Here is a 15,205-nt window from a genome sequence, read left to right on the forward strand (position 1 = left end):
AAACATTAAAAATAGAACTACCATATGATCCAGCAATTCCACTGTGGGTATGTGCCCCAAAGAATTGAAAGCAGGATCTTGAAGAGGTATTTTTACACCCGTGTTCTTCGTAGCAGTATAATTCACGATTGCTAAAGGGTGAAAACAACCCAAATGTCCATTTACAGGGGAACAGATAAACAAAATGTGGTATATAGGTACCATGAAATATTATTCAGCCTTAAAAAGGAAAGAAATTCTGACACCTGCTCACAGCATGGAAGGATGTTAGGAACATTATGGTAAGTGAAATAACTAGGTCACAAAGGGACAAATATTGTGCGAGTCTGCTTATTATATAAGGTACCCAGAGTAGTCAAATTCAGACACAGAATATGGGATGGTCATTACCAGAAGCTAGAGGAAAGTGCAAAAGGGGAGTTTCTAATGGGTGCAGAGTATCACTCTGCAAGATGAAAAGCATTCTGGAGATGGTTGCACAATAATGGGAAGGTACTTACTGTCACCGCACTGTGCATTTGAAAATAGTTAAGGTAATAAATTTTATGCTATGCGTATTTTACCACAATTAAGAAAATAAAAATAAGGGTTTTCTTTTTAGAACAAATGATGGGAAATTCAATCCAAATCTAAGAAACGCTAAATTAATTTCCATTAACAATCAAACTGGTATCTTTCTTAGCTACTTGTTTACCCCAGCTTGCTACAGAAGTACTTTAACACAATTCATAATATGCTTATAATAGCTTTCACTTACATGAAATATTTTACCTCATCTGTTATAGTTAAGCCACTTGAACTCAGTACCAAAGAATAAATAGCGGCATGATTATCAATACTTTTAATTATAAGGGCTGGTAGTATTATAAATGCTAAAACATTATAATTTTTTAAATGTTTATCTTATATTGAAAGAAAGAGAGAGTGTGAGCGGAGGAGGGGCAGAGAGGGAGGGAGGGAACCCCAAGTGGACTCCATGCTATCAGCCCAGGGCCAGATACAGGGCTCAATGTCACTAACTGTGAGATCATGACCTGAGTGGACATCAGGAGTTGGATGCTTAACCCACTGAGCCACCCAGGTGCCCCTAAAACATTATAATTTCAAAAGTGAGGAATATGCCTAAATTTGGCGTTAAACTCCTTAACATGTTATATCCTATAGTGTTAGTTTGAGATTTCTAATAACACGAAAAGGCAATACTCCTATTTAACATCTCTATTATTCTTCATTAGTACAAGTTCTGTTAACAGACCTATGGATTCAGCAAACATTCACTTAGATCTTTAACATACTAGAATAGTGGTGTTAGGTCTTTTTGAATTACATATACTAGACCAGTTGTTTTAAACCTTTTAAAATATCATCTCCGTTTCCCTAAAAAAATTCTTTATCAACGGTACACATGTTCTAAAATAGTTGCATAATACATAAAACACACATTATTTAAAAGAACAAAATGCAACAAATATTTGCAAATCATTATTTCTAATGATAAAGTAAGACTTTATGTTTTCAGGAAAAATGTTTCCAGTGATGTGCATTATAATTTTCAAAACTGTTGGTGTGTTCACCAAACTTGCTTCTTCTTGTTCCTGAGCACTGCCTAAACTACATTTCCCAACCTTTTGTTTCCCAGACTCAGCCTTGTGACTGAGCAGTAGCCAATGAAATACAAACAGACGTGAATTTCCCAGTTCTAATTCTTTCGCATAAAAAGTTGCGTGTGCTGGCCGTATAGAGAGCATTTCCAAGTTCTTAGAAGAGGGTAAAGCCTCAAGATGAAACAGCCTCAAACCCTGAATGATCACAGAAAGGCCACTGGCCCACTGGGATTAACTGCAGTGAACTGATATTTTTGCCCAATAAATAAAGTCCTTTTGAACTAAGTTTTATATATATCAAGGTTTATATAGTATATATATAGTTTATATAGTATAGCAGCTGGCATTATGTTAGCAATAAGTAGAGTAATTTGAAGGTCTGCTTCCAAATTTGGTTTTCTCATACTTATTTTGAGTGATGTCATAATTGAAAAAGAAACTTCACAAAGACATACCATAGACCATATGAAGCATAAACACAGGGTAAGGGGTTCATCATTAATAATAGTGGATGTAAATCTATCTTTTATTAATCTTCTCAATAACTTAGAATTTATTTTTTTGAAAAATTTTTCAATGTTTATTTATGAGAGAGAGAGAGAGAGAGAGAGAGAGAGAGAGAGAGAACGCAAGCAGGGGAGGGGCAGAGAGACAGAGGGAGACACAGAATCCAAAGCAGACTCCAGGCTCTGAGCTGTCAGCACAGAGCCAGACATGGGGCTTGAACCCATGAACCATGAGGTCCTGACCTGAGCGGAAGTTGGAGGTTCAAGTGGCTGAGCCTCCTAGGCGCCTCCCCCAATAACTTAGAATTTTTCAGTGAGCTTCTTGTCAAATCTTAAGAGTGTCACTGTACTTCATCAATGGCTGATGAAGAGCTTGAGTAGAAATAAAAGTTTCAGGTCTACCTTTTTTGCACAATTGCAATAGCTATTATATTTAATCCACAGTTTCTTTGCAGTAATCTTTTTAAGCCACTTGCCCATTTTCTGATGGTTAACAAAACTAACACTTGCAGAAAGGCATGCAACACTGACCATCTGACATCCAGACCAACCATGAACACAAGGGTGAAGTGTGTACTAAACATTAGCAATGCTTAATTTCTTGTCTTTTAAGTTAAAAAATGAAAAGAAGTTCTATCGTTTTCTTTCCATTTCCCCCAGAGAACTTAATCATGCACCCCAAGGAGTACATGACCTTTTCACTGAAGATCACTATATTTGAAACTATACCAGACACTGAGAAAGATACATAAGATAAGAAAAAAACAGTCTAGCCAGGAGATAGACAAATAAATAAATGATTACAGTTATTGAGTGTTATAATTAGAGTAAATGTAAAATCCCATGTAACCTTAGAAATTATTACAAGATGAAAATTAAAGAGCATAATTTCTTGAGTGACCACAGACCACAACGCTGATTTCCACTTAAGCTCTGAATCCAAAACTCTTTCAACTACTAAGTTGTTCCCACAAGTATCTTGTCACTAAAATAACAAAACTCTTTTCTGACTTCAATGCTCCCAAGCTATGGTCCTGTTTCTATATTTCCATTTTTTTTTTAATCAACAGTCCTGGAAAGAGCTGTTACTATCTGAAACTTTCAACTCAGTAGTCACTAGTCATATGTGCCTATTTAAATTTAATTAAATTAAAAGTGAAAAAAAATAAAAAAATTCAGTTACTCAATCACAGTAGCCACATTTCAAAAGCTCGTCACGTGTGGCTGGTGCTACATATCATATTGGATAGGAGAGATACAGAACATTGCCCACATTGCCAAAAGTTGTATTAGACAATGCTGGTCTAGACTATGATAGAGTAAAAAGTGAAATCTCCAGATCCATACTGTCTGGATTCAAATTCCAACTTCTACACTTTCAGCTTAGGTAAACTTGGGGAAGTTATTCCCCTCTGCTCATTTTGGTTTTCTCAAAAAATCGTAAAATGAGGACAGTAGTAATTAATTCCTCCTTCATTACATTATTGTGAGGTTTAAATGATTTACATGTAAAGTGCTTAGAGTAGTCCCAGCACATAAAAGTGTTCAGTAAGTATTAGATATTTTTATTTTTATTCTTGGTATTATTCTTACTGACACTACCTCAACTCCCATTTTTTTAAACCTGCTCCAAAAGGCTTTGTCCACCACTGCAAGGCTTGTCAAGGTTTACCAAATTCCCCATCTTGCCAAATCCAATGGTCAATTCTCAGTCTTCTTCTTACTTGACCCGTCAGAAGCACCTGACACATTGATAAATCTTTCTAAAATGTTTCCTTCATTTGGTGTCAAGATACCATATTCTTTCCTTTCCTTTTCTTTCTCTCTCTTTTTTACGTTTATTCATTTTTGAGAGGCAGAGAGAGACACAGCATGAGTAGGGGAGGGGCAGAGAGAGAGGGAGACACAGAATCCAAAGTAGGCTCCAGGCTCTGAGCTGTCAGCACAGAGCCTGGCACGGGGCTTGAACCTACAAACCGTGAGATCATGAGCTGAGCTGAAGTTGAAGGTTTAACCAATTGAGCCACCCAGGTGCCCCCCTCTCTCTTTTTTTAATGGCTTCTCTTTCTTAAGTCTTCTTTGATGAATTCTCTTCTGCTTTCTCAATGTTGGGGTATCACAGAGCTCTCTCTTTAGTTTTGTTCTTGATACAAGTTACTTTACAGTAATCTCATTTAGTGCCATGGCTTTAAGTACTACCTGTTGATCACTCCTACATTACATCCTCAGCCTTGACCTACTAGGCTCTAGACTCATAACCAACTTACCATATAACAACTGCGCTTAGAAGTCTAAAGAGGCATCTCAAAATCAACGTGTCTAAAACAGAGTCCTTGATTCCCTTATGAGGCCAAATTGGCTATGATGTCTTACACCAACAAAATGATTTTAAGTTCTCAAAGCATTTTCTTATAAACTAAAAAAAAAATTATCTTATAAAAACCTTGTTAGAACAGGAGGCGTTAATTTCTTTTGTCAGAGGAACATTCTACGAGTCAGATATGTCGGGTAGGTTTTTAAAGAGGTCATATTTGATTATCACATATAACTCCGAGTAAGCAATAGAATCTGAGTCTTCTTATTATCTCTATGTATTTTCTGCTAAGTTATAATCCCTAGCAAGTCATATGTAATCTTTAGAAATGCTGACTGTACAGGTGAGTTTACAATCAACAGGCAAAGGAACACACAAACTAGCATGTGCCATGTGTACTGATCCGTATACCTTTATAAATGCAAATTATTATTTACAATGATTGGTTTGATATCACCCAGAATAATTTCACTATTTTTTAGGAAGTTCCCATTTTGCCGAGTTTTCTACTCATTAGAAGGTAAGCAAGCAGTCTTGTCTGAAAATCCTCACTGGTACAATGTTATTTATTTTTACAATGATAAAAACCATCTTTGTTCTCTGTGTGCCTGGCTCATAGTAAGTGCTCTCAATATTTATCAAGAAACCTTGAACAAGTGTAAATGATTATTTAGTTTAATACCACATAATCTCTAACTTCTATAATCTTATTAATGTGTGTTTTACAGGTTCTTAATTTTTTAACTGATAGGCTTCAGGCTTTATTTTTAGACAAGTTTTAGGTTTACAGATGTTTGTAGATTTTAAGGAAAAAATGCAATGAAGTTCTAACCGCTAGAGAGATACAAAAAAATTCAATTTCAATGTCAAAAAGCCAACATCTATCATTTTAGTACAACATAGCTAATTATGTATAAACATAAGTAAATTAAAAATAATTAAAGTATGATCTCTATGTCCATAAATTATTTCTATATTAAAATGTAACATTTTAAAGCACCAAATGAAAAGTTCCTATGTCAATTGTCACATTAAACATAGTGAGTTACAACCACAATATCAGGAAAACCATCAAATAACTATTTCAATATAAGAGTATATATATGAGACTCAGATTCCAGAATCCCTGTTACAGTTATATAAAATGAAGGTTAGCCGGGTCCAGGAATTAACGTATCCTTAAATTCTTTTGTGTTGCAGATTTTTGTCCTGATTTCTGTGTATTAGAACCCTAGTAATTCAAACATAAATGAGATTTCACCCATTTGCCTATAATTTATTTGCTGTAAAAGAAACACCATATTACACGCTTTTGTTTGTTTGTTTGTTAAGTGGAAGATATGTTATTATTTCCAAGATACCAGGGATTTAATGTTTAATTATCAACAACCATTTGAAAAGACGTTGCTTTGACTCACAAATTTCTTAATTGCTAACTGTGGCTTTTCTGAGTAGGAGTAGGAGTGCTGTATCTAATTTATTTTTGCAGATGTGATTTAGAAACGGAATTTGAAAGTAGCAAGGCTTTGAATATCTTCACTATCAGCAGAAAATTCCTCCATCCCTGCTGCTGGAGAATATTGCTGCTTGAAGTTTTAACAGGAAAATAAAAACTGCAGTCAGAAAATTGATACTACTGGTAAATGCTGCTTACAAACTGAAAAAGAAGTTAGGTTGTCAGCAATAAAAGAACTACATTATTCACACAACATAGGAGGTGTCATCTTCATGACGGTAACTTGCTGGGAATGGAAATTAATTTGGCTGGTTCCCTCTTGAGGAACCTAAAGAAAGCAAATATCTCACAGATCAGAGCATCTTTACGAAGCATCAGCAACAGGCAATCCCGCCACCACAGCTTAACTCCTCCCTGAGGAGCAAAGACCGTACACGCATCTCGAGAACGGGGGCCAAGGTTCACTTCAAAGTAGGTTCATTGGTCACTGAAAAACAAAGTTAGTGTTTCATGTGCAGAAAGGTCAACTAGCTTAAAATGGCCCATCTCTCTGGAACATGTCATCTTCCATTAATTACTGCGATGAAATATGAGCAAGAGAAGAGAATACGTATTTTAATTACAGCTCAAACATGAAGTCAAAAGTAACATAAAAATGCCTACCCGTTTGGCTGAGCTGAGAAGCACTGCGACTCTTCCTGGAGAGGCCAACAATAGCTACCATTTTGGCCCCAATGCTAGAGCGCCGCTTTTTGCCGCCGGTGCCCAGGGCACCCACTGCGGTGTCAGACTGGCTGCCGTCGTTCTTCTCCAGCGAGCACATGTCTCCGCTGATGCTGGTGCTTTTGGTCATGTTCTTCCCTGAGATGCCCATTTGTCTGCTTTGCATTTTGGATGTAAAGACACTGTAGGCCGATGGATCATTAAAAGGGAGGACAAGAGTGAAAAGGAAAAGACAGAAAATGTATTTTAGATGAAACATCTGGAGTATAATTAAATCATATCATTTATGGGACACATTTTTAGGATTTAAAAACTTCCAAATACCATGGTCTTGAATGGGCTCTACTATTCAGGGTCAACCTAACGCAGCTATGTAACACAACTATGTAAACTCACGATTTCACTTCACTCAAAGAAGGCACCGGTTTGCATGGCCATGGGGGGGAAATATCCACAGGAAATCGGGGGCTTATTTCAGACAATATACTATCCTGCAAGTACAAATATGCTTTAAGGCAGCCATACAACAAAGGGAGATGCTTCCAAAAGCACTCTTCTCTGATATGTTTTACTACTGCCTTCAAAAAGAAATTAGTAGAGTGGGTGAATCTTTTAAAAAATAGCGAAAATGACAGCATCCACTGCTAACAGTGGCCTTTCAAAATAAGTTTTCTTTATCTCAAAAGATTTATAAGATTTATCAAAATAATGGTTACATTTTCTAACAGGGATTGATGTTTCATTAGTTTTGAATTAAAAAATAAGTTATTTCACTTTATGTAATTTCATATTTATCATTATGTCTATATTCCAAAGGATAAAGAAAAGGGAGATTGCATTCATTTGAAAGAAAAAAAAAAAAACCTCATTATTAGTTTTCTAGACAATGTGATCAAGAAGCAATCAATGAATCAATGAAGCATGTGAGCTGATTGATGATTACTGATTACCGATGATGATTACTGATTAGCTGATTACTCCCATTGGGAGTGTTAGTAGTGATTACTGATTACTCCCATTGGCAATAGTCAGGAGACTAACACGGCCAACTAATTAAAGACAGGACCCTTGATTCTTCTGTGATTACTGGGATGTGGTAGGAAGTCGAGTGGGGTTTGAAGAATCCAGAAGCAGGCTATCCAGCTGGGCCCCCCCAAACCTGGAAAAATGTGAAGGAAGCAGCCTGATTGCAGGTACGGGAAGAGTTATTTATAGGTCATTTTGATTTGGGATTAGAGTCATGGTTTTTGCCTTAATTTCATACTGATAACAGGAGTGAATAACACATAATTACAGAAACAAAAGAAAAAAATCAAGAAACATTAGAAATATCTTTATGCATCATTTAAAGAGTGAGAATTGGGAAACTGACCTATTGAGGAAAGCTCTTATTTCTAATTCAATTTCTTGGTCTTTCCTCGCAACCACCACCCCACCCCAATTTTTTTTTACTCCATCCTAGAGTAAAATCTACTCCAGGACCACATGCTAATTTTATGTACATTTTCTCCAAGCATTTAAGAGGGGAAAGGCCTAGTATAAAATTTCAAAAAAAAATTTTTTTTTATTTATTTTTGAGAGAGAGAGATAGCACGAGCAGGGAAAGGGCACAGAGAGAGAATCCAAAGCAGCCTCCAGGTTCTGAGCTGTCAGCACAGAACCCAACATGAGGATTGAACTGGTAAACTTAGAGATCATGACCTGAGCTGAAGTCGGTAGCTTAACCAACTGAGCCACCTAGGTGTCCCCCAAATTAAAAAAAATATATAGTAAACTGTACTATTTTACCCTTCATATAGTTTAAGGAGAAATGAGACATAAATAGGCCAAAAGACAGAAGAGTGTATATGCTTCTATAATACCCCAAATTGATAATTTTCAAGCTTGTTTGATGTTGCTATTCTTTAATAAACAACAATAGAATAAAACAGAGTTTTGGGGGCAAACTGATGTGGGCTTGACTTCCAGTTTTGCCATTACTTAACTGACTTCCTTAGAAGAATTAATTATTCTGAGCGTCAGATTCCTCACTTGTAACATTAGATTATTTTATTTTCCCTTCTTACCTTAGAGAATAGAGATAATATATATAACTAAAGTAAAAATTTAATAAATTTAAATAATAACACTTTTTATTAGGGAATATGGGCAACAGATAAAATAAGGCTAAAGCTCTTCAGTTTTTCTTTAAAAACTTAGCTGCATTACTAGAAATGATATTTGTAATTATAAACTTAAAAACTTTTGAAATTAAAATGTCTACAATGTCTTTAATACAGCCGGCATTATATAATGGACAATAGACGGTACTGAGAGTCAGGAAATCTCGGTTTGATCTTTGGCTGACTCATTGGGGAGGGTTGTTAGCCTTTCTGAAACTTAATTTCCTCACTTAATAAATGAGAAAATGTAGGTAAAGCACTGAGCAGAATGCCAGACACATAAGAGCTCCAAAAATTATTCTCCCCTTCCTTCTCCCTATTATTATCACCCCTTACCATCACCACCACCATCATCCATTAGGCATCCATTAAACATCTTGAACTGGCATATCTGTAAGGTTCCCTTAAACTATTTAATGCTTTGCTGCCTTATGATGTTTCTTATTCTGTGGATTGTGGGCAAATAAACACAGAAGTGCAACCTATGATTTTCATAATATGCTGTCATCAGAAAAGGCATGGCATAGCCTTTAAAAGTTAAAGTTTAGTTGAAACTCAGGCTTTCAAAATAATAACATACTCCATATAACATGTCAGAATAACCTAGTACTCCTGTCATGTAGGCGTCTTTCTCTCAAACATATGCCTTTCTAACAGAGCCACTTAAGCTAATACCTACCAAGGAAGAAAAAGATATACTCACAAAATATTGTTTATTGTACCTTATAATTTTTGCATTTTTAATTTTCACAGTTGCATATAAAAGCTATAAAGAACTTGTCCAAAATTAAGCAGGATACAATAAAATACTAACTAGAGCTGATAAATCAGTTTGTAGATAAATATTTTAATGACAATTTGGTTCTATGGAAGTATACTCCTCTTCAACCTAACAACTTTGGTAATGCATTATCTACAAAAAAGGGTTACTAAAAGTTTTGTAAGATGGATCTATTCTTCATCTTCTAGAAACTTCGAGATCACCAGGAATGAGTTTTGAATAGTTGCCCTCCAGTGCTATGTTTTGAGAAGAAGGAGACTGAGGCTAGGGTATCACTACTGGTTTCCTTGACTTTCCCTGCTCCTCACCACCTACACCTACAAGCAAGCAAGCAAGCAAGCTATCAAACAAAATGTTCAAAGTTTTGTGCCTCTTGATTCATGGAGTACCTTGCTGTAAGAAAAAGTCTGTAAACATGGGTGATCATTTGGAATGCTCAGTGTAGTTAAGAAAGCACAGGTCTATTACATTATCAGTTACTTTAAAAAAGACCATTTCTAAGGATCTGGTAATAGAGTAAATTTCCAACAATGCTAGTGGGGGTCTCAGTGATAGACTTCTGAAGGACTAGCTGGCAATATGTATCAAAAACCTTAAAAAAAAAAAAACAGCCTAGCTTTTAAACTATTGATTCTACTTTTAAGTACATCCTAAAGGAAAACTTAGAATGTGTACAGATTTAGCAATAATATTTGCTGCAGAATTGACTATAACAACACACTCATACACCCAAGGGAAAATCCCACAAGTGTCCAATAGTTAAGTATTTAAGGGTTTTTAAGTAAGGGTATTTAAGTAAGGGTATTAAGTAAGTTAAGGGTATTTAAGTAAGTTATGTTCATCAATAAAATAGAGTGTACCTTTGAAAATGCTGTTGTAAATAAGTATCTATTGAAATCAAATATGTTTTTAATATAGGGGGAGGGATAGAAGAAGCAGATATTTGCAGCTAGCTTTGGCTGGTCCGCATACCAAATATGGATTTACCCTACTGCTAGGGGTCACAGATCAATTCAAACCCCATAGGCTATCCATTCTTTCTTTTCCTTCCTTCCTTCCTTCCTTCCTTCCTTCCTTCCTTCCTTCCTTCCTTCCTTCCTTCCTTCCTTATTTTTCTTTCTTCTATCTATCTATCTATCTATCTATCTATCTATCTATCTATCTATCTATCTATTCTTGCTAAACTAGGCCATTATGGAAACCTGGATTTGTGAGATGATCTGTGATTTCCCTGCACAAGAGGCAAATAAAGGGAATATGAAAAATAAAATTATATGTTCAGAATATTATGTTCTTATGGGGGAAAAAAGTATAAACGTACACAGCAAAAGATCTAGAAGGATATACTGTGCACAGTGCACTAAAAGTAGTTTCAGTGTTCTCTCGTTGGTAGTTCTGCTTTTTAAAAGCATTCTTTTTTTTTTTCTATTTTCCTCCCCAAATACATAGCAATAAGAAAAAAAATTTTAAATGAAAAGAGTAATCAAGGACCAATATATGTTTTTCTTTCACAAAGGTCAAATTATTCAATCCACATTGTTCATACCATGGGCTAAAGGTATAACATGGCTCCCAAGCCAACCCCAAGAGATTACCACACAATCATCTTGGGTGTTGATATAGGATGCTCAGTTCTGGAAAGAGATGCAGCATTTCTGTATTTCTGAATATTGTCTTATACATATTTTCTGATTTTTGACTTTAGAAAAACTGTATACTTAGTACCCTCAAAATAAAATAGGTAAAATTTCCTGTGCAAGTGATCTATTTTATGACATAATTATGATAATTGTTAAAATTGTACTCAGAAAGATTTTTTTAAAAGGCAAATTTAGTATATTGTCAATCGTTAGGAGAAAGGTAAGAGAAATATTTGTAGATATTCCTCAGAGACTTAAATGGCAATTTCAGGGGTTATAAGAGTATGTGATTAAATTAAATGAAGTTTATAGGCCATAGGGCCAGAAGTGTTCATTAATAGTTTGGATGAATAGAGCTAAGTAGTTTGGCTTAAAATAATAAACAGCAAACACAGGACAAAGACAAAGTCTGAGTGGGTGAGAGTAAGGGCACAAGAGTAGCATTGTAAATAAAATACATAGTATGTCAAAAATATTTCATCATATTGAGAGCTGGGAAGGTGGTCAGGAGAGACTTAGCCAAGGTATTAGAGAGAGACTGGAGGGATTCAGAATGTTGTAGCCAGAGCTACAGAAGGCCCAGCAGCTAATACAGTGGAGTATGAGAACTGCAGCTCAGGAATAGAAAAGATACTTCTGGATAGGATGTAGACAGATACTTCTAGGAATGGATGGACTTACAACATCTTGGGCTAGGAAGTGGTGCTAACAGAGGGCCTGTAGGGCTCAAAAGGTAGAAGACAACAATAATAATAGTAGAGCGGGGGAAAACACACCCAGTGAGACTGGCCAAGCTCTCAAACATTATAGCACCTTGAAAGGTTTAATTCATTTTCCTTCCCATTGTTATGTTTCTGGAGCAGGTGCCAACAACTAGCCATGTACCTACCACTGTGATCACTCATTCTTGATTCCCCCGTTGCCTGTCATTGGGCAGATGTCTGGATTATAAAGTGTCATTTTTTGAATTCTGTCATGTTCCTTGGGTGCTGGAAAGAGGGGTAATAAACTCTGTTCCTGTCCAAAGTTCTCTTAATTAAAAATTTTCTCCTTATTAAATACTACGCCTTTCCTAAAATGTGGAACTTGAAATTATTATTATCCTAATTTATGATATAATAAGCTTCATTTCATTTGCTCAAATGACCATCTATAATTTTAGGCTAGGAAAGTAGTAATCATTTATTCAACCAATGTTTTTATTTAACATCTATCTCCACAAATATAAAGATAAAAAAATGATATGACATAGCTTCTCTTAATTAATTTACTGGCAAATATCAGCCATGTATAATGCAAATATGGCTGCACAATGACATGGTCTTAGTTTACAATTGAAATTCCAATGTCCAACTCCAATGTCAAGAAACCTTAATTAACAATTCAAAAAAACATCTTTCTCTGAAGAGTATGTAAAAACTGAGTTTCCTATACTAATTCTTTGATTTCTGGAAATGACAGAAATTTAAAATTTAGCATTTTTAACAGTATTACAGTACTATATATAAATGCATTCAATTAATATACTATAGTATCTAAATATAGTATCTAAATGTTTTGGAGGGGATGTATGTTTGTCTAGGCCATAGAGGTGATATCCAGAGTTAGGGAGAAATATTTTGCTAATTAGCAAAGTATTTTTAGCCAAAAACATCTGCCTTGACTATAGGCATTGGTAACAGAGCTGTGTTTAAGATTTTAAGTTTTGGGGGAAGGAAGGAAGTAGGGCCTCAGCGCTCACAGAACGGATTTCTACTTAATTAGTATGGTTTAAGGAGCACCAGGAAGGCTTGTAATCTCCAAACTTTCCCAACTTCTTGCTAATGCCTAAAGTATTACTATATTAAAGATTTCTTTAAAAGAAAGAAAGAAAGAAAGAAAGAAAGAAAGAAAGAAAGAAGAAAGAAAGAAAGAAAGAAAGAAAGAAAGAAAGAAAGAAAGAAAGAAAAGAAAGATTTCTTTAAGGGAAAAAAAGATTTACTTCTTAGTTGGAGGTTTGGTCCTTTATAACATGTCACTACCTCCATGATTTGATCATTCATCTAGTGTATGTTTACTTTGTACTGACTATGCGGCAGTTCTTGGAGTTAGAAGTACAGCAGAGAAAAGGGCAGAGAATGACCCTGTTTTCATGCAACTTTCATTCATATTGTCATGGGGAAAGACAATAAATAAGAAAATAAATGCTAATTTTAGATGGTGATATGTGATCTAAAGAAAATAATGTAGGTGTACCTGGGTGGCTCAGTCGATTAAGTGTCTGACTTTGGCCCAGGTCATGATCTCACTGTTCATGGGTTTGAACCTTGCATCGTGCTCTGTACTGACAGCTCAGAGCCTGGAGCCTGCTTCGGATTCTGTGTCTCCCTCTCTCTCTGCCCTCCCCTGCTCACGCTCTGTCTCTCTCTCTCTTTCTCTCTCAAAAATAAATATTTTTTTTAAAAAAGAAAAGAAGGTAGAATATAATGATAACAGGCACTGGAAAGTTTGGGGGAAGGACAACATTAAATAGGGTGGTCAAGGAAGCCCTCTCTGAAGAGGAGATGACTGAGCTGAGTCCTGAATGCGGAAGCCAGTCATGCTAAGAAAGGGTGATCTAAACTGAGAGGAGAGCAAGTGCAAATATCCTGAGGCCAAAACAATCCCGGTTGTTAGAGGGAATTTATGAAACCAATGTTAACTGGAGAAGATAGGGATACTAACATAAGATGAGGTCAAGAGAGAATAAGGCCTGGATGTGATCAACAAATGTCCTGTCCTACTTACCCTTATTTAACTGCCTATTCAGATATTGCCTCAGAGTGGCCCTAAATCTGTGAGGACATACACTGCATAGGTGGTTGCACCAAGATATCTGGGATTCAGACCAATATTTTATTTCTATTTATAACATTAAAGGTCATGTTGGAAAGAACATGACTCTCTTCTTTAAATAGGGACAAATTTATGAAGAAAGTCTATAGATTTGAAAATTTAAGAGGACACAACTGGCCTTTAAGAAAACAGCTACTGAAGCCAACAAGTTGAAGAAACTTGGTGAAACAGAGTGGGAGCTATTATGGTGGATACAATTTTGAAGAGCGTTGAAATTGAAGACAAAGAAATGGTAAACTCACGGGAGTATCGAAATGAAGAGAACAGTCACGAAAATAAGGATTACTAGTATATTACTTTTTTTTTTAGGCAAAATCAGAACTTGAGGGGAGAGAAAGATTAAACAGAAAGTTAAAAATGGATACAAAATATTTCTTCAAGATGGAAAAATACATGAGTTTAAGAACTCACGTGAAAAAGTTTGATTTAGCACATTAAACTTTTATGCTTCTTTGCTCACTGGCCCTCCTTTTCCTAACCCAGCAAATGAGAAGGTTAGAGATTATTAATAGACTTTAACCTCTGAATTTTTATGACTATAATACCTCTGTTAATCTGTTTTTTTTTTTAATTAATTCCTTTCAAATCTTCATGGTCTTTTTCTTTTTCTTTTTAATTCGGCTTTTCCTATTGTTCCCCACAATTTTCCTTGGTGTATGATTTTTAAGCAATAACATCTTTCCCTTCACAAGTGTTCAGAATGAACTTTACAATTCTAACCCATCAATTCAACATGTGTATCATCCCCTTAAATTGCTTTATTGTTTTATCCATACTTTTCAGCTAAACCCAAGTATTTTTATATGTAAATATTTTAGGCAGGAATAGACTTCCCTCTAACTCATTTCCATTTTGGCTTCTTCTGATTTTATTACATGATTACACAGTATTTGCTATACCATAAAAAGGTCCATGACAAATATTAGAAGGTATCCTTACTGGCCTATAGCTTCAAGCATCAGTTTACATTTTCCATCATTCTTATCAATATCAAAGGAACACAAATAGTTAAGATTTTGTGAAACTAAAAAAATTGAGAGCTTTGATTTATTCTTGCTCCAACTCTATGTGTATCAAGTTTGTAGAGCATTTAACAGATGATGACTATTTTGCACTACTGAAATGATTACACTAAATAAAAATTC

General features: G+C 35.4%; 1 protein-coding gene across 1 annotated transcript in view; it reads right to left on the reverse strand.

Annotated features, from left to right (window-relative positions):
* RIMS2 (regulating synaptic membrane exocytosis 2) overlaps positions 1-15,205 on the reverse strand; it is a 615,364-nt gene that overhangs the window by 82,916 nt on the left and 517,243 nt on the right. Inside the window, 1 exon segment of the mRNA XM_032591921.1 lies at positions 6,544-6,785. Within this exon segment, the coding sequence (XP_032447812.1) occupies positions 6,544-6,785 (242 nt within the window).

The sequence above is a fragment of the Lynx canadensis genome, chromosome F2, assembly GCF_007474595.2.
Source record: "Lynx canadensis isolate LIC74 chromosome F2, mLynCan4.pri.v2, whole genome shotgun sequence".
In the NCBI taxonomy this organism is placed as follows: Eukaryota; Metazoa; Chordata; class Mammalia; order Carnivora; family Felidae; genus Lynx; species Lynx canadensis.